At 37.6% G+C, this 20,230-nt stretch overlaps 1 protein-coding gene across 1 annotated transcript in view; it reads left to right on the top strand.

Annotated features, from left to right (window-relative positions):
• Window positions 1-19,456, top strand: part of LOC127660673 (serine/threonine-protein phosphatase 2A 56 kDa regulatory subunit delta isoform-like) — a 71,123-nt gene extending 51,667 nt beyond the window's left edge. Inside the window, exons 5-17 of the mRNA XM_052151030.1 lie at window positions 9,301-9,411; window positions 9,896-9,988; window positions 10,865-10,995; window positions 11,217-11,276; window positions 11,386-11,494; window positions 12,583-12,636; window positions 13,153-13,323; window positions 13,510-13,637; window positions 13,818-13,919; window positions 14,233-14,305; window positions 14,893-14,934; window positions 15,934-16,050; window positions 19,309-19,456. Coding sequence (XP_052006990.1) covers window positions 9,301-9,411; window positions 9,896-9,988; window positions 10,865-10,995; window positions 11,217-11,276; window positions 11,386-11,494; window positions 12,583-12,636; window positions 13,153-13,323; window positions 13,510-13,637; window positions 13,818-13,919; window positions 14,233-14,305; window positions 14,893-14,934; window positions 15,934-16,050; window positions 19,309-19,446 — 1,329 coding nt within the window. The 3' untranslated portion in view covers window positions 19,447-19,456. The remainder of the gene's footprint in view (window positions 1-9,300; window positions 9,412-9,895; window positions 9,989-10,864; window positions 10,996-11,216; window positions 11,277-11,385; window positions 11,495-12,582; window positions 12,637-13,152; window positions 13,324-13,509; window positions 13,638-13,817; window positions 13,920-14,232; window positions 14,306-14,892; window positions 14,935-15,933; window positions 16,051-19,308) is intronic.
• Window positions 19,457-20,230: the final 774 nt, after the last annotated feature.

The raw sequence follows: 20,230 nt of genomic DNA, 5'->3' as shown, positions 1-20,230 counted from the left end.
AGTTATTGAATTAAATATGTACATTTACATATGTACATGAGATATGTATTTACATTAATGCACTCTGGTAACTGATATGACTGGAGTCTTCATCTCATGTGAGTGGTCATGATTTATACATATCTTTTAAAACAAGTATTTCTTTACAAGTAAAACAATTTTAATCTGAAAAAAAATTACGATTCATGTTTTTTTTTTTAACTTTTAAATGTACTCAACTAAAAATTAAATTAAACATGATTCAAATAACATGTTCTTTATCAGAATGGAAGGCAACCTGGTTAGAAATATCAAAAGTCTTTTGGTAATAGGAAATATAGGTGTGCAAGAGGAAGTTGTCAGCATAAGTGTACATTTTATAAATGTATTTATAAAATCCTAGATGTTCAGAAATAATAGTATAAAAGTAAAAAAGCTGTAAAATACTTTGGCAATGTAGATATCCAATTTTTATCTAAACCAAGTCTACAATTATCAGGTTTATCTAGACAGTACACTTTGTATATAAAATAATGTGTATGTATTATCATAAACTTCTGCAAATAGAGTCCAGACATCAGAAATTTTCAGTCTAGACAATTTTTTTTTTTGCATTTACAGATGAAACTTGCAGACTTTGACCTCTGATACATTGGCATGGTATCCATTTAGACTGTATGATTGATTGAATTAAGATTGAAATCGCTATATGGAATTCTGACAGTCTGCATTCAACACAGCATTCAGTCAGCACTGTGTGAGCGTGCGGCACCCTCTAGTGGGTATATGAGTACACGCTGAGCAGCACAGCAATATTAATTTATTTATTACAATTTAACTCAAAGTTTGTCAAAATGACAGCTTCCCAAATGTTGGCTGTAGATGCAGTACACTTGAAAAACATAATAGATCAAAGCAAAAATTTGTGATCTATCTGAATCATCATGGTAAAAGGAGCAGTGAATATTTGATCCTCTCATTTATTGCCTTTTCATATGATTTGAAATGAAGCACCCATATTTGTCACGTAACTAACACTTTATTATGGGTATTTAAAGAAAAAACAGGAGATCATTTTGTTTATCACCATGTGCCCAATTCAGAGGCCAGTTATGGTCTGATTAAGCTGGTGTACACATGCATGATGGACAAAGTTGAGCTAAAATCACACTGTACAATCGCACTGGAAATTACCAGCTTTTAAATCAGTCTCTGTATTGTTAACACATGATCAGCTTATCAGATTGGGGATAGCACTGAGCCAAGCGCTATAAAAAAAAGATCTTTCTTATTCAGCCTTTTGTGGATTGACAATGTATCTTAACTATAGCGTATGCTACTATTTTTATGCAAAACCTTGATTACTCTGTTAAAAAAATAGAAAAGGAAAAAAATGAAAAATTGTCTACTTAAATTTGAATCAATCAATAAAATAAAAAATGACCCTGCCCTACTTTAAACACTCATAAATCAGCACATTCTCATTGGCAGAATTCACCAAAATAAATATGCTGATGTCATTTAAAATGAAAGTTGTGAATCTAGTCACCATACACAAAAGTTACGAAAGGTTTTTGCACTTCCATCAACAATGAACAAAGTGACATTGATTACAATGAACAAAATGACATTGATGAGTTTGCGGGTTAGTGTATGAAACAGATGTAACTGCGCAAACTGAAAGATTAGAAATGGGCACGTTTATTATGCAAGTTCTCTATGCAGCCATGAATAATTATTTCATTTAAGTCGTCAAATCACTAAAAGACAAGCATGTAAATGAAAAAAAGGATATATGAAAGATACGTATACACAATGTATCATCCAGTCATGGCTAAAGGAAATAACTTATGTCCTTTAATGATGTCTAAAAATATATGTGAGGCGCTGCGTCGCACTTTAGAATTTTAAGCATCCTCCTGAGTATGCGTATGACCAAACATCTTTTTTATTTAAATTTTTTTTTTTTATTCCATGGAATATGGGTTTTATGGCTTTGGTACAACATGAGGGTTAGTAAATGATGACAGAATTTTCATTTTTAGGTGAACCATCCTTTTAAAGAACCTAAGAAGCAACAGCTAAATAAACTATGTTTAAAAACTCAATTGGCAGTTTTCTCCAGTTTACTGATTATACTTTTTTAGGTGGAAGATTTCCCCTCTAATTTCTCAGTTTCCATGGCAACATTAATAATCCACTCTTTCTATTTTGAGATCCCTCAGAATTGCGAACACACTGAGGTAAAGCCTGCACTGTACAGTGAGACTCACTGAGCTTATTCAAGGTGAAGTGACCTGGAGGAATTAGGATTATTATTGTATGATATGTTATGATTAAAAATGAAAACTATTTATTAAAAAGCATATGCAGAATAAATACAATTATTAATGCAAAGTACAACATAAATTGTACTAAACAAAGATATCACAAAAAGCATTTATAATTACGTGTGTGTGTGTCATTTATTTCTGCAATTGCAAAACCTTCATATTCAAATCAAATCTATGAAATTCTACTCCCTATATGCTGAATTATTATTATTGTTGTTATTGTTGTTTGGCTTTTATCATAAAAATTACTATTAAAAAACAACAATAATAAAAATACAAGTAATAATATTAATCATTATCTTTATTGAATTCATCCCTTTGCTCAGTCAATTTACACACAGCAATTTCATTCTGAGGTTAAACATCATAAAACCAACAATCATCATTTAGATTTGTTTTTTCTATTTCTGTCTCAAGGGGGGTTGGACATCATGATTATTACACAATTTAGTTCGATGTATGTATGATATGAGGTTCACAATTGTTTGCTTATTCTTGATTCAATATAATGACACTTAAATGACTAATTGTGACAAATTTTGTATTTTATTTATTTTTTTTAAATGTTGAAACAAAATGCACATTCTAATTTCTGTTTAGATTAGAATAAAGTCCTCCAAAACAAAATATGAATGCTCAAAATTCAAATAATAAGAGTTTCCCATATATTGGACCTGTCTCTATAAGAACAAATAAACCTTCAAAAATAGTTGACTTCATTTAGACTGATCAGTTGCAGGACAAGCAATATAACGGAGCATATAAATGTCCTGAGAAATGTGACTGGTTGTAATCAAAGCTCCTCTATAACATGTAAGGCACAGCTGTAGTATAGCTGTGGTATGTGAAAGTGTATATTTTATTTAACTTTGTTTGTCATTATTATAATCTAAAAATTATTATATAGCTTATATCTATTATATAGATTTCTGAGTGCTTTTACACCCCTGGCTGCTCTGGATGGAAAGTCAGTATTTATGCAAATTGCTGCTCTCTTCTAACTTAATGGACAACAAGTTACAGCCCAAAATGACAGCGTTAAACGGGCTCAAAAATAAAAATGGGGCCCTTTTCGGCAATACAGGATATAGTTGTTACTGGTTATTGCCAATGCAATCGATCAATACAGAGACTTTGATTACTAGTCAAACCTGGATGCATTCCCCAAATCTGCCCAGCTGTAAATGCACACCAGGGAATCATGGGTAATTAGCCATCATAAATCAAGGGTTAGACACCTGCGCCTCAGCCAGCCAATCATAATTCATTACATTGGAGTGCAGTCACTGTCACTCCCAAAATCATTGAAAAATATGTTCAATATATTGCCTGGCACACAAATTTCTGTTGCGTCCACGTCATCTGTCATACAAATGCATCAACTATGCTGTGCAAAAACCTCCTCGCTCCTCGTTTGCCCTCACACGCCCCCTTGTCCTCTCTCAATAAACTTATTAGACTCATGTCCCACTCTCCCGTCTCAGAGTGAGGTGTTAGTGGAGAATGTCTCGCCCCTCCCTCTCCCTTCCACTGTCTGGAGGGTCTGAGTCGACACTCGGCTGAGACTGTGGTCGAGACATATTGCGTCATGTTGTCAGAGAGAGCAGTGCCGCCCCTCTGCAGCAGTTGTAACACCTCCTGTCCTTATCAGCCATTTTGGGACATGAGTAATAACCAGTATCTTGTCTCTGATTAGCTCAGTTCAAAAACTTGAGATCTCTATTGAGGCAGCATTTTAAGGCATCATAGGTGCACTTGTGCCATGAAGATCCTTCCAAAAGACATCATCATCATCATTAGAAATCATTCACTTATGAGGTTCCATGTTGGTTAGGATTCCCCCATTGAAGGGATTTGCCTATATAGGCAGAATGCAGTGAGGTAGCTCTCTTAATTTTGGAACAGACCCACAATCACTTCAGAAGGAGTTGATATTTGAGGTCATACATATTTAACACTGGCGTCTATAATGAGCCAAAAGTGTGGATGACATTTCAGTGCTGTAGATCTGTGGTGTTCCTGCACAACAGTGATGAGGTTTTTAGTGTGCAAATATTACAAGTCTTGTGTATTAAGGCACCACGGTGCTATGTTTATGGCCTTATGAAATATTTTTTCTTTTTTTTTTTCCCCCAAATGCTTTTTATTTTTATTTTTTCTGAATTTTGTGTTTTAAAGTTCAGTTAATGTATGAATTCATAGAACATTAATCAAATGAAAACAGAACAGTTACTTTTCAACATACCATTGCATTATTAAGAACAGCTTGAGCCAAACTGTCACGGGCAATCAGAGAGGCAAAGCGCGCACACGCCCAGAGAATCCACAGTCACTTCCAGGACAGCGGTGACACGCGGCGCATGTGGCAGGGCATCCAGGCCATCACCAACTACAGGACAACATCAGTTGCCTGTGACAAAGATGCCTCCCTTCCAGATGCACTGAACGACTTCTACGCTCGGTTTGAAGTGCAGAACGACGTGATGGCGAGGAAGTCCACCCCTCCTCCCAACGACCAGGTGCTCTGTCTTACCACGGCAGATGTGAGGAAAACTCTACGTAGAGTCAACCCACGGAAGGCTGCTGGACCAGACAACATTCCTGGCAGAGTGCTCAGAGGATGTGCAGACCAGCTAGCAGATGTTCTTACCGACATCTTCAACATCTCTCTGAGCAGTGCCGTCGTTCCAACGTGCTTCAAGGCCACCACCATCATCCCCATGCCAAAGAAGTCTTCAGTGTCCTGCCTCAACGACTACCGTCCCGTCGCACTTACACCCATCATCATGAAGTGCTTCGAGAGGCTCGTCATGAGGCAGATTAAGACCCAGCTGCCCCCTCACTAGACCCACTGCAGTTTGTGTATCGTTCAATCCGTTCAACGGACGATGCCATCACCACAACCCTCCATCTGGCCCTCACCCACCTAGACAATAAGGACTCATACGTTCGAATGCTGTTCATAGATTTCAGCTCAGCATTCAACACAATCATTCCCCAGCACCTGATTGGAAAGCTGAACCTGCTGGGCCTGGACACCTCCCTCTGCAACTGGATCCTGGACTTCCTGACTGGGAGACCTCAGTCAGTCCGGATCGGGAACAGCATCTCCACCACCACCACACTGAGCACTGGGGCCCCCCAGGGCTGTGTGCTCAGTCCACTGCTGTTCACTCTGCTGACTCATGACTGTGCAGCAATGCACAGCTCGAATCACATCATCAAGTTCGCCGATGACACGACCGTGGTGGGTCTCATCAGCAAGAACGACGAGTCAGCATACAGAGAGGAGATGCAGCGGCTGACGAACTGGTGTAGAGCCAACAACCTGTCCCTGAATGTGGACAAAACAAAAGAGATGGTTGTTGACTTTAGGAGAGCACAAGGTGAACACTCCGCTGAACATCGACGGCTCCTCTGTGGAGATCGTCAAAAGCACCAAATTCCTTGGTGTTCACTTGGCGGAGAACCTCACCTGGTCCCTCAACACCAGCTCTATCACCAAGAAAGCCCAGCAGCGTCTCTAATTTCTTCGAAGGCTGAGGAAAGCACATCTCCCAACCCCCATCCTCACTACATTCTATAGAGGGACTATTGAGAGCATCCTGAGCAGCTGCATCACTGCCTGGTTTGGGACTTGCACCGTTTCGGACCGCAAAGCCCTGCAGAGGATAGTGAGGACAGCTGAGAAGATCATTGGGGTCTCTCTTCCCTCCATCAAAGACATTTACAAAAACACTGTATCCCAAAAGCAACCAGCATTGTGGACTGACCCCACACACCCCTCACACAAACTCTTTACCCTCCTCCCGTCTGGCAAGAGGTACCGAAGCATTCGGGCCCTCACGGCCAGACTGTGTAACAGCTTCTTCCCCAAGCCATCAGACTCCTCAATACTCAGAGACTGGTTTGACACACACGTGTCCTGAGTTGCACTTTAATTACTGTCACTTTATAACTGTCTGCTACCTCAATAACTGCTATGTGCATAGAACATTATCTCATAGTATGTTATGTTTACATTTTAGAAACTGTCATCTTTTTGCACTACTGAGTACTGGTCGGCGCTGCACTGTCTATTGTCCTGTTCATTGTCAGAAATTTGTTGTACTGTCCTGTACTTTTTGCACATGTTTGCACGTGCACTTTACATAGGTATATGTGGGTTTTTTTTATATAGGTATTTTATTTCGTTGTGTTGTCTCATGTGGTCCTGTGTTGGTCCTTTGTTGTTTTTATGTAGCACCATGGTCCTGGAGGAACGTGGTCTCGTTTTGCTGTGTACTGTACTAACTGTATATGGTTGAAACGACAATAAAAACCACTTGACCACTTGACTTATTACATTTTTATCAAATGAAGTGCTTCTATACAGATCGTCACAGTCCAATCCAAAACACAACATGGGAGTTTTTTTCCCCTTCACATCAGAGAATCACAGTATTAATGAAATCATTGATAAACACTTTTATTCTGTACAACAGCACGTTTGCTTGGGAAATATAGCTTAAATATAATGGAATTATTATTGATGTATTATTATTATTATTCAACTCAAGTCATTTAAATTTGTATTGCACTTTTCACAACACACATCATTCCAAAGCATCTTTACAGAAAATTATGCTATAACATAAAATGAAGCTGTATTATCTGTAATGTCAGAGTCAAAATTTTGCTTTTTGATAAAAAAAAACATGATTGAAATTTTCCCTATAAATAAGTAAGAAAATAGTATTTGTTTTTAGACCCCCAGTAAGCAGGGTAAAGGCGACTGTGGCAAGGAACACAAAACTCCATAAGATGTTGGTTAATTTAGAAAAATAACCTTGGGGGAAACCAGGCTCATTGTGGGGGCCAGTTCCCCTCTGGCTAAAATACCAATATTAGTTCTGTATGTGTAGTACAAGTCATGGGTTAAAATGAGTAATCAAAGTAAATGTTGGGGGCCAATGTTAAAACCATATTTTGTATGACCTGTAAGAGTAATGACTGAAGTCTCTGATGGCCATCCTGAATTAATTGCAGAAGTACACACAGACGCACTGTACTTTTGTTATTTGGCTGATATAGGCTTTAGTTGGTAATTCATTTATTATCTATGTAATCCATTTTAAGAGTGTAGTCCATCCTTTGACCAAGGATTACTACAACTACATTGAATATTGCTTGTTACTATACTGTAGAAATATTTCTGTATTTCTAGTTTCTTGTCTTGTAAAATAGACCTTTTATTTAGGTGGAAAGCAGAATAAAGCGCTTTTAGTTTGTTTTTCAAGACAGCTTCTCACCTCCAGATAAGCAGTTTGCTATATGGCTTAATGTGCTTATTAAACTGCAAAAGGCTGCGATTTAATTAAACAAATATATAGTCTGCATGTATACTTTAAGGTTAATGAGCACTCTGCTCTCTTCATCTATACACACACAACACGTAATGCTTATGAGTGGCTGGCTAACACTTTCCCTTTGAAGCGTGCAGCACATGCTGTCTGTATATTTATTTAATTAAATGTCAGCCTTTTGTTGTTTTACTGTCACAATAGGACATATCGCAATTTTAATTAGATTTATTGTGCATTAATACATTCATTTTATCCCAAATACACTGCCTGGCCAAAAAAAATCACTGTTTGGATTTAAATTAGCAGATACTTTAAAAGCCATTGAATCATTACTGCTGTTAATAATATGTTTCAGATGGTAACAATTCTGTTAATGAGGCAAATCGGAAACATTTACTTCAGTTTGCTAAGTAGCATATAAATGGGTCTGTGGAGCAATGTCAAAAGGTCATGTATTCTGATGAGTCCTGATTTACTCTATTCCAAAGCGATGGGCACATCAGGTTAAGAAGGGTAGCTCATGAAGCGATGTACCCGTCATGTATAATGCCCACTGTACAATCCTCTGGAGGCAGTGTTATGATCTGGGGTTGCATCCATTGGTCAGGTGTAGGCTCAGCAACGTTAACCAGCAATAAAATAAAGTCAGCTGACTACCTGAATGTACTGAATGAACAGGTTATCACATCAATGGATTTTTTTCTTCCCTGACGGCACGGCATATTCCAGGACAACAATGCCAAGATTCATCAGGCTCAAATTGTGAAAGAGTGGTTCAGGGAGCATGAGGAATCAGTTTAACACATGATTGGCCACCACAGAGTCCTGACTTCAACCCCATTGAAAGTTTTTGGGATGTGCTGGAGAAGACTTGACAGAGTGGTTCAACTCTCCCGTCATCAATACAAGATCTCGGCCAAATATTAATGCAACTCTGGATGGAAATAAATGTTGTGACGTTGCATAAGGTTGTTGAAACAATGCCATGACGAATGCATGCTGTAATCGAAGCTAAAGGCTGTCCAAAGAAATATTTGCAAATGCTATTATTTAAAAAATTTTGTCCAGGCAGTGTGTCAAATTCCCTGACATTTCACATTTTATAATTAATTCAATTTTTATGACTGGATTTCGCAATTACGTCTGTGTTTCCACATTGGGTAAATCGCAGGGCCCTGTATATTGCTTTCAGTTGTGATTTCTAGGCCAAGTATTAGAAATGTCTAAATAAACATAACTTGCAAAATGGATTGCTGTCAACTGTTGAACATAATTCAACAGTTGACAGCAATCCATTTTGCATTGAGTTTTTCAATCTGTCCTGTGTGACTGGCTCTCATTCTGTGGATGTGCTGCTTTTAGAGTTTGATGAGAAGCAATGACTGCCCCCTATTGACGCAGCTCGTAGGAACATGAAGTTACATGTACTTCAAGTTTGAATTGCTCCGATGATTGAAAAATACAAACTTTTATAAAATAATTATATAATGAATTGTGTGTAATATAACGTTATTTTTATGGAACTAATTGCTCAAAATGAACATGTTAAATCCACAACCCTAGTATATACATTACTTTTTCTACAATTCCCAGTTGCCCTGTTAAAGTAATGACTTCTAATGTGTTGTTGTTTTCTTTTATAGTTTTCTGTGAATCTGTTCAGGACTCTGCCCCCCTCTTCCAATCCTACGGGAGCTGAATTTGACCCTGAAGAGGATGAGCCCACTCTGGAGGCAGCATGGCCCCATCTGCAGGTGTGTCATAACAGGACTCTTAAGGGTTTTCCACATGACTCATGTAGGGCATCAGTGCACTGCTCAACTATTATGATATAATCATGATCCTGCATGTGAATTTTCACTGAGCATCCTATGAAAGTGCTTTAATGAATACAAAATGAGTTAACACAGTTAATGTCACAAATTTAAATTAGCTTATTTGAGTACTGATCACGAAATTGTTTGAAATCATAAATATTTCTTACATTATGTCATTATAATCATGTAATCACTAGCCCGCAAGCAACAGCAAGAGAGGAGCAGGCCATTTTACTTATATAAATTCCACACCTGCATTCCAATCTACATCTTGATGTAATCCTTCCTCGTGATCATGCAGCATGTTTTTTTCCCACATGCAGCAATTGTTGTTGTAGTAGCAAAGAAAACCTGACAGATATATTAATCGTGTATTTTTTTATGTATTTAATCATGCATCTCTCTCTCTCTCATCCCTCAGCTTGTATATGAGTTCTTCTTAAGATTGCTGGAGTCATCTGACTTCCAGCCCAACATTGCCAAAAAATATATCGACCAAAAGTTTGTAATGTCGGTGAGTACCCTTTCTTATGGCCTATAGCTGCATCACAGTTTGTCCTCAGACCGTCAGAGGAAGATGCATTGTCAGTTGTGAAGTGAGGAAACTTAGCCCTTTGTTTCCTGGAGTTTTACAAGCATGCTCTTTTACAAGTGTATGTAATGCAGTGATCAGCACTTGTTTAGACATCCCAAGATGTCAAGTCAAATTATAAGCATTGAAGGGGGAAATAACTATTCTCTTTCTGTACTTTAAAAACCATGGGTTAAAAAGATTGTGAAGATTTAAACTTTTAAAAATGTTTTTTTATGTTAAAATATTTCATTTTTGTTGTAATGTGTTCTTTATCCAGGCAAATGATTACACATTTTATGTGTAGTGCTCATCTGTGGTAAATTACACTAGATTCTCTCCAGCTGTTTAAGATGCAATACCTTGGATTAGTTTGAATAAAATAGAATTTATTTATAACCACATGACCAGGACCAACTAAAGTTTTTTCCACAACTTCCACACATTGTCATACGGATCCCCTTAGAGGACATGGAGGGAATTTATTTTCTGAAGTAGTTTTGCGTTCCCTCAAAATTGTTTGCATTCCCTTGGTTGTAAAACCACAACCACAAAATGTATCATGGGTTTATTACAGTAAACATATTTTAACCATGATATTGGTAGTAAAACCATAGTAATTATATAGGAAAACTAAATCTATGGAAAATAAATATCATTTTATATCATTTTATATTTGGTTTCCTTGGTGTCTGACAGCTGCTCCATCCCTCCAGATGCTTTTCTCTGAAGTCGATACGATTCAGGATTATTGAGGGAAAAGTGATATATTGAAGTGAAGTTTTCATAGGAGATGCTAATACCTCATTTCTTTTAAAGCTTCTGGAGCTGTTTGACAGTGAAGACCCCAGAGAGAGGGACTTCCTAAAGACCATCCTGCACAGGATCTATGGAAAGTTCCTGGGGCTGAGAGCTTACATCCGTCGGCAGATTAATAACATATTTTACAGGCAAGCTCTCTAATCCACCTCTGTATAAGTTTCTTACCTATGCTATGGATTTGGACTATATAGGGCTCTAAAAATGTGTCCTCATTCATAAGCTTTGTAATGCTGGAGTCCTTAGAAGTGAGTTGTTTTTGAATCAGTATAGAGTTTTGCATTTTCAGGAATGAGAGCAGGTGAGACGGGTAGCTGTTCATTGAGGTGATGTCCTTGATCTCTCACTGTAGGTTTATATACGAGACAGAGCATCACAATGGGATTGCGGAGCTCTTAGAAATCTTAGGAAGGTGAGTGTGACTACAATCAACGTTGCCATGACAAACAAGAGAGGGGGCCCCCTTTACTGAACTGAAACAACATGTCTGTCACATGAACAGTCTTGTGTTCTTCCCACAGCATAATTAATGGCTTTGCCCTGCCACTGAAAGAAGAGCACAAGATGTTCCTCATCAGAGTGCTACTGCCTTTACACAAGGTCAAGTCTCTCAGCGTCTATCACCCGCAGGTACGCTTAAGAGGAATTATCCCAAACGCATATGTTTTATTGACAATTTGTGGTGATAATTATTTTGTTACATTTCAGATGCCTTTTATATTTATGTTTTACTATTTTAGCCTTGTCCCAGACCTACACTTTCAATATTAAACTATGAAAATCCATAATAAAATACAAATTACTACATCTAAACAAAGTTTGAAGCAAACAAACCATTTTAATGTGAAAATTATTCCACAATTTATTTTTCAATTGTGACTTTCCCACAGTTGTGGCATCCCAAACAAATCTATATTTGTTTTCTTCTTCAAAATTTGGTATACCAACCAAGTCGACAAAGTGTCAGTAAAGAGCATGCTTGAGGTCAATTATGAGACAAATGATGTTTGAAGAAAACAAAAAAAAACAACAAATATTTTTATTGATTTGACCAATTTGCGCAAAATTAGCCTCGACGAAGAGGAGGAGGAGGAGGAGGAGGTGGACATTTTAATTAATTTCCACTCCGGAATTCTAGTAAACACAATACAGAATTTATAATGTGCTTGAAATTACACTGTGGTGGGACTTTTCATGACTTTCAGAAGAAAAAAAAGAAAGGAACACCTATAAATGCACGGTTGATCCTGACGTTAATGAATAATTCCTGATGTAATTCACTCAATCCAGTCATTTCTCCATGCTTAACCATGGATGAAATGTTAAGATTTCCTATTAGCGCCTGCTCTACTATTGTTAGCAAAGGTGTAACGAAGGCAGGCAGGGCTTAAAGTGTCTCCCATACCACACACGGTGCACTTTTTTCTAACAAATTCTTTCTTGTTTTCTTCCTCACAGTGAAATGTAAAAATGCCCATGTTTTTAACACAACCGTGATACTCAAAATTGTATTTCGGTTTGACACTTCAACTGGTATATTGTCCACTCTTACCTCATTGTACCCATTTACAGTCTATGGATCAAGTATGATGAATGATTTGTTTTGCAGAATGTATGAATTGAATGAAGAATAGCAGTAACTCCTGTTAGTCAGCCCTATTGTGTTATTTGTAATCCCTTTCGGAAAATGTTTGAGGTGTAATTTCCTGTCCTTTCAGCTGGCCTACTGTGTGGTGCAGTTTTTGGAAAAGGACAGCAGCCTCACTGAACCTGTAAGATTTTACAGCTTTGGCAACTATTTATTTGCCATTTCTTGTCACTATTAATACGTTTTTCTTCTTTAATGTTGAACTTTAATTTTAAAGGTACACTCATTAATTGTTATCCTTAAAAATATGAATAGTGCTATTGGAAGATTTTGTTTAAAATCATGTACACTCGCATGAGATGAAGACTCCAGTCATATCAGTAGCCTTATAAACTGGACTGGTCACTTCATTGGGCCAATATATTAAGATCATTTGACAGGCCGAATACTACTTATTTTATCTCGGTAACCCTCTTGTTGTTGGGAATTTCCACTCACGGAATAATTGTTTTAAGTGATGTTGCATCAGTGGCGCTTAGTGTAAATAAAAGTCCAAAACAAGTGGCATATTGACCAGCGCAACAAAAACAAAAAATGACCGTGTGCACCTTTTAATGTTTTATTTGCACAAACTTGTTAATGCAACTGTGAGAAAGCTATCTTTGCTTCCTGTATTATTTGCCTTCCACTTCTGCATCAGGTGATTATGGGTCTGTTGAAGTTCTGGCCTAAGACTCACAGTCCTAAGGAGGTGATGTTTCTGAATGAGCTTGAGGAAATCCTGGATGTCATCGAGCCCTCAGAGTTTGTTAAAGTCATGGAGCCCCTGTTTAGACAACTGGCCAAGTGTGTATCAAGTCCACACTTCCAGGTATGACAGCACAGTGTCACTCTAGAACTCAACATTGGACATCATTTACTCAGGCACTTTTTAAACTCCTGGAAAATGTTGAAACTTTTCAGCTGTGACATGTATCTGTTATAGCCGTAGTCTTACATTTAATGTTTATTGTTAGGTGTGCTGGTCAATGATAAGTAATGTCCGTGTGTGATCCAGGTTGCTGAAAGAGCATTGTATTACTGGAACAATGAGTACATCATGAGTTTAATCAGTGACAACGCCGCCAAGATCCTCCCCATAATGTTCCCCGCTCTCTACAAGAACTCCAAGAGCCACTGGAACAAGTACAGTACATTGTTCTGTACTCACTTCTGTTAATCCAGCTTCCCTTCTTGAGTTGTTACACAATTAATAAAGATGTATCTTACTCATGTTTTTCTTTTTTTTATTATGAATGATGAACACCTGAAGATAAAAGTTCTATTTACATGTCTGGTGTAATAGTGTTGTCTTTCATCCTGTAGGACGATCCATGGGCTTATCTACAATGCTCTGAAGCTCTTTATGGAGATGAACCAGAAGCTGTTTGATGACTGCACTCAGCAGTACAAGGCTGAGAAGCAGAAGTAAGTGAATGACGGGAGAAAGGAGAAGAGAGAGAATGTGGAGATGTAGGATTGTTCTCAGATGGATTGTTTGGGAAGCTCTTGTATGCGGCTGCCAGTGTCGCAAAACCTAGAGAGCTGCCTAACTAGACAGCAGTTTTGGGCATGTACAAACCATTTTGGGTTACAGCCACTGTCTCCATTTAGATTAGATGGCAGGTCAGTTTAATCTCTTTGGAGTTTGTTTTAGTTTATGGCAACCATGTGCATCTAAAGACACAGGTTTGTAGTCACTGACACTGTCTAAACAAATTGTTTTACTTTTGTTCCTTAGAGAGAAGTATAAACTGAAGGAACGGGATGAAATGTGGCACAAAATTGAGGAATTAGCAAAACAGAACCCTCAGGTACATGCTTTCCACTATATTCTCACACTAACACATAGAAACAAGAGAATGACAGAGCACCGTTCACAATAAAACTACTGTCAGAACTTTTAGTACTTGCAGCTTTAATAATTGTATGAGATGATCACAAATAATCATTTTATTTTACTAATTGAAAAACCTTTAAACACAAATAAATATATTTTTTGTGTAATGACACCGGTAACCGAGATCTTCTGTTTTATCGTTTATCGTTAGCATATCGGCACGTAATAAACCCAAATAAGATGCAAAAGCGTCAATATTTATAATGCAATGTTTGTTTTAATAGTACTGTTAAAAAAGTGTGCAAACAAAAGAGCCTACTTTCTTTAAATACTGCACACTGTGATGGGGATGGAAGAGTTTGCTAACTTTTTCAAGTGTATTTTAATTAGAAGTAATTAACTCTAAACTACTCCAAGTCTAATTATTACAATTCATTTCTCTTGAGACACCCATGTGCTCTGAGGGCAAACTAGATTTGAATGCAGATGTGGTGTGAATATGTATTTGTCAAAGATTATGTCTCGTGAAAATCCCCTGACAAAACCTTCTCATTTTCACAGAGTACAAAGATCACGCTTCGACCTGGTCTAACCCAAGAGGAGGTTAGTCACCTTTTTCTCTAAACGGGAAGGATATTAAAATGCACTTATCCTGCTGTTTGGGTTTTCTTTAATCTTCATCTTTTATACCATGTTTTGGTGTAGAGGTGGGTAGTACGACCAAAATATGATCACTGGATGAGTAATTCTATATCACAGATTTAATAGAAAACTATTTTTATAACGACCATAATGCCTATATTTGGTATAATTCAGTAAAGTATATGCTTTACAAGTAAAAGGCCTCTCATTTGTCTCATTTGTAACTTTCTCTTATTATTTTTGATTATTTAGTTTTCTCTTGGAATTTGATGAACACAAGCCAATAGGTTGTTCATAACGAATGAAAAGTCTGGCATCAGTGCAAAAGCCACTTTAGGATTGTGTAACACTTGAGTTAAAAACGAAAGACTCTGGAAATACTTCCAAATCTAAAATGTGATTGGATGAGCTACATTTTAAGTAATTGTGAAATAAAGCAATAAGTCACAAAAGGCCATGCATTACAGTGATTTTACTATGGACAATGAGTTTTCTTACATTTACATTTATGCATTTGGCAGACGCTTTTATCCAAAGCGACTTACAGTACACTTATTACAGGGACAATCCCCGGAGCAACCTGGAGTTAAGTGCCTTGCTCAAGGACACAATGGTGGTGGCAGTGGGGATTAAACCAGCAACCTTCTGATTACCAGTTATATGCTTTAGCCCACTACGCCACCACCACTCCTTAGGTATGAAGCAAAATCTATCACTATTCAATAAATTATTTAGTTAGCTCATTATCCCAACTATAGGAGTTTGCATTTGGTGTGGGTTTAAATTCAATCATAACAATGGCTTCTGATGTGGCTCGTCCAATTCAGGATATATCTACTGGTTAACTTGTTTCTACTGTCACAGGGTCACCTATACAGTCATACCACCCAACCTATTAAGGTGTAAACAAGCTTAATGTATGTAGATGTGTAAATAGCATGGGTTTGTGTTTATATGCAGTATATGATGTATAATGAAATCCAAGGAGGGATCCCCCTTTATTCAATGGAGACAGAGACCCCTACAGCAGAGGACATCCAGCTTCTGAAGAAGACTGTAGAGTCAGAAGCCTCACAGGTACAATCAAATAAAAAGCTCTTAAAGGTATTCCATGTCAAATAAAACTAATTCAGGATCTGCCCAAAACGGATGACGATGAGAGCCAAAATATTAAATGTTAGGGATCAATATTTAAAGGAATATTCTGGGTTCAATACAAGTTAAGCTCAGTCGCCACCATTGGTGGCATAATATTGATTACAAAAAATTATTTTGACTTGTCCCTCCTTTTCTTTATAAAAAAAAAAAAAAAAAAGAGCAAAAATCTGGGATCCAGTGAGGCACTTACAATGGAAGCGAATAGGGCCAATCCGTAAACGTTAAAATACTCTGTTTCAAAAATATAAAACATTAAGATTCAACTCTTTTCATTTTCCGGTCTACAGTGTTTTCACCTGCATCGGCGTATATTCTTAGTGGGTAATGTAATGTTTACAGTATTACATTTGTAATAATTGTCAAAAAAACATGCCATTTCTTTTTATAGACGGTGCCTCACCTGAGTGTGTAGATGACATGAAGAGATGGTCAGAGATGATTTCCGTTGATATCATTAATTATTCAGAGTTATGACAGCCAACAACTGCACAAGTTGAGCCTGAAATCAGTTTTTACTCCAAGTAACACTTAAATGTTTTTTTTTTTTTCTCTGGATCGCTCATTTTGGCAGTTTTTACTTGGCATGTCGAGACCAGAAATACACAACAGGCAATACGAAACATCATGGGGCCGCCCGGTGGTTGCTCGGGAAAACTGTGGAAACTTTTTTGCCTCAAAACAAAGTTTGTGATTCAGCTCGCAACAGCTCCGAGGTGAATCACAAACTTTGTTTTGAGGCAAAAAAGTATTTGAAATTCGGACATAAAGACAAAGGTATAAGGCTGTGTACTTACCGTCTTTCCTGAGGGCACAAACTACAATCCCATGAAGCATTGCGAATGATTTCACTGAATAAAAAAGTATGGAAAAATATAAAACTATTGATTTTAGGTTGTTGATTATAAGTAAAGAAACAATATATTTTAAGTTTGTTGCAAAATATCCCGATATGTTCAAATATACAAGTACTTTAATGGTGAAAGGAGACTCCAAGCCATGTTTCGCAGATTTCATTGGACGCGGTTCTCTGATGGGTGGATCTTTCTTGGCAGTACCATGGGTAATGTAGTTGTTTACCATGAATTCTGCTATTAAACATGATTTGTAAACTATAAAGTTAAATTTTAGTAAATGCTTACTGCTTACTAACAATAAAGAGGACAAAATCATCTTTTAAAAATACCTCTAAATGACATTCACTGAATTAAAGAGAGAGAAAAAAAAACGTAAGTTTAATTCAGTAAATAAAAATAATAAAAAATTGTTATCAACTGTTTTTGTCTTGTTTTCCATATAAAATGGTCTACAAATCCTTACTAATTTACTTGAGAAGCAACATATATTTAGAAGTGCTTTCAGAGGATGTATCTTAAATATACAGAAAGTGTATTTTGTTTAAGTGTATTTTTCACTTGGTTATACTTGCAAGTGCAGTAAAGACAAAATCTACTTATATTCAATATCTATTCTCTAAAAGCAAGTCTAAATGTCTATATGCTGCTTCTCAGGTGAATGCATCTTTACTAGTAATACAAATTTCACAAAAAGAAACTCATAAAGCTGCATTTTGCCAGTTTTCTTCACAATAAGAAATACATAGTGACATATATTATGATTCAATAAGTCGCGAGCAATCACGTTATGATCTAGCTGCAGCAAACCTGCACGCTCGAGGGATGAGCATCCCCGCGACAGGGTGTGCCTCAGCCAGGTGCAGTTTCAATCTCTCCTCCTCAGATCGGGACATTCACGCAACTCATAGAAGAGGTGCTGACTGCACAGAAGAATTCTGAGTTTATAGTAATTTACATGATCTGCTTCCTTATTATTTGAACTTTAATAAAGCTGTAATGCATTAAATATAACTGCATTAAAGATGTAATGCCGGGGTGTTTCTTTTAAAGAGCTCCAGCTCCACTTATTCCACAACAAGAGTGCTTATTTTGTATTCTTGCATTATAATTCCCTCATACTTTGCGATTTACATCACCTGAAGCTGTTTGCAAAGTTTAGAATGCATTGACTGTGAGCTGTGGAATTCTTCCTTTTCAGGTGCGAACTGTAGTGCTGCTTTCGCGCATCAAGGTGTTTAAGGTGATCTTGTGTTACGTTAAATGAGATCAAATGACTATTCAACAACTAAACTTTTTGTCGCCAATTTTTTTATTCTTGACATTGTCGATAACGGCGACTAATCGTTCCTAGTGAATAAAATCCATTGCGGTCAAAGTTCAACACAATAGCCACTAGGGGGAGAAATGCGATAGTCGGATGCAAATATCGGAGACAGTGAAAAGCCCTCTTAAATTGAATAACATTTATGATTTAAACAACATTACAGCTCAAATAATACACAATTTTTAACAGAAGACTTCATGTAAGTGCTTTTATAAAATGATAAACTTCACATTTCTGTTTAAACTCCAAAAATTGTCTGCATTCATGGGAAGCTCAGCGAGTATTGACTACCACCCCTGGAGTCGTGAGTTCGAATCAAGGGCGTGCTGAGTGACTCCAGCCAGTTCTCCTAAGCAACCAAATTGGCCTGTTTGCTAGGGAGGGTAGAGTCACATGGGGTTGCTATAATGTGTGGTTCTCACTCTCGGTGAGGTGCATGGTGGGTTGTGTGTTTGATGTTGCGGAGAGTGGCGCGGGCCTCCATGTGCACTGATTAGATGTGTAGATTGACTGTCTCAGACACAGAGGAACTTAGATTTGTCTTCCGCCACCCGGATTGAGGTGTGTCTACACTACCACGAAGATTAGAGCGCATTGGGATTTAGGCATTCCAAATTGGGGAGAAAAAAAGTTTATGCCACAAATGTTGTCGATTTGAGCTCAACTTTAAACCTGGTATTCCTTTTAAGGTGTAATTCATTATATAGTAGAGGGGGATGTTACCATTGTTGTATATGATTTTGGAGCAAACTACAGGTTACAAAATAACCTTAGAAAGGTTAGCAGTGTCATCATTTTATTTTTACACAGCGATAGATAGGTCTTTTACTAAAATCTGTTGATTTCAGCACCCCTTATTGCATTATATGCCAATGGTGTGTCCAAAAATTGGAGGGGAAAAAAACACTTTCATCTCTAGATTCGATATTTTGACTATTGTTTTAATGTGAGTAAATAAAGGTACATTACCAGTTTATTCCACCCTCTCTTTATTTTTAGGGGATGAAAGACATCAGGAAAGAGAAGGTTTTGATGAGGCGAAAGTCTGAGCTGCCGCAGGATGTGTACACTATAAGAGCCCTGGAATCTCACAAGCGAGCGGAGGAGTATCTGACGGCCAACCAGGAAGCCCTCTGACCAGGGAGCACCACCACCCTGCGCCACGCCTAAACTGTCCCTTCTTGTCTTGGTCCAAAATGTTCGCCTGCTGTAACCCACCTCTCTATTCCTCTGCCTCTATCCACCCTCTCTTCCTCCCTCGCTGTTGGAGAGCCCTGTCTGCGTAATTCAGCCAACAGAGCAGTGGAGAGCTCCCACCCACAAACATTTTCCAAAGTGCACACAAATCCATAGATCCTGACAGAACTGAAGCAACATTTGCATTGGTAGAAAGCAGTGTGGGTTACTTTTTTTTTTTTTTTTTTTATGTTGTTGTTTCCATACTCCACTTTATTCTGTCTGCAGGCATTTGTCCGCATGTTCCTTATCCCATTTTTTCTGCTGCTTGAGAGCTTCTGTATTCCATTCACTGGTTCTGTAAATCCAATCTCTCTGACATCTTTTGCACAAAGAGGCTAGACTTAAATAAATGAATTATGTTACTCGAGGGCAATTTGAACTTTCATGGGATTGCAAATTTATTTCAATTTCTTCCCTTGCTCCTAAGAAATAATTCTGAAGTTATTTCTCCATCGCCATCGAAAAAATGAGAAAAGAACAGGCCTGACTTGCTAAGCTTCACAACACCTTTTTTTTTTTTTTATGTAAGACAATACACTCATTAGGAGGCAGAGGCTGAAGAGTTAAACATTATCTGTATGCTGTGCATTGTTTATTATTGTCAACCAAAACCCCTTTATGAAAGCGATCACCTCTGTACGTACCACCAGCAGAACGCTGTAAAAATAGGATATCGTCCATC

This window comes from Xyrauchen texanus, chromosome 20 (genome assembly GCF_025860055.1).
Source record: "Xyrauchen texanus isolate HMW12.3.18 chromosome 20, RBS_HiC_50CHRs, whole genome shotgun sequence".
NCBI lineage: Eukaryota > Metazoa > Chordata > Actinopteri > Cypriniformes > Catostomidae > Xyrauchen > Xyrauchen texanus.
The sequence above is the reverse complement of the archived record's forward strand: the minus strand, read 5'-3'. Positions and strand labels throughout refer to the sequence as shown.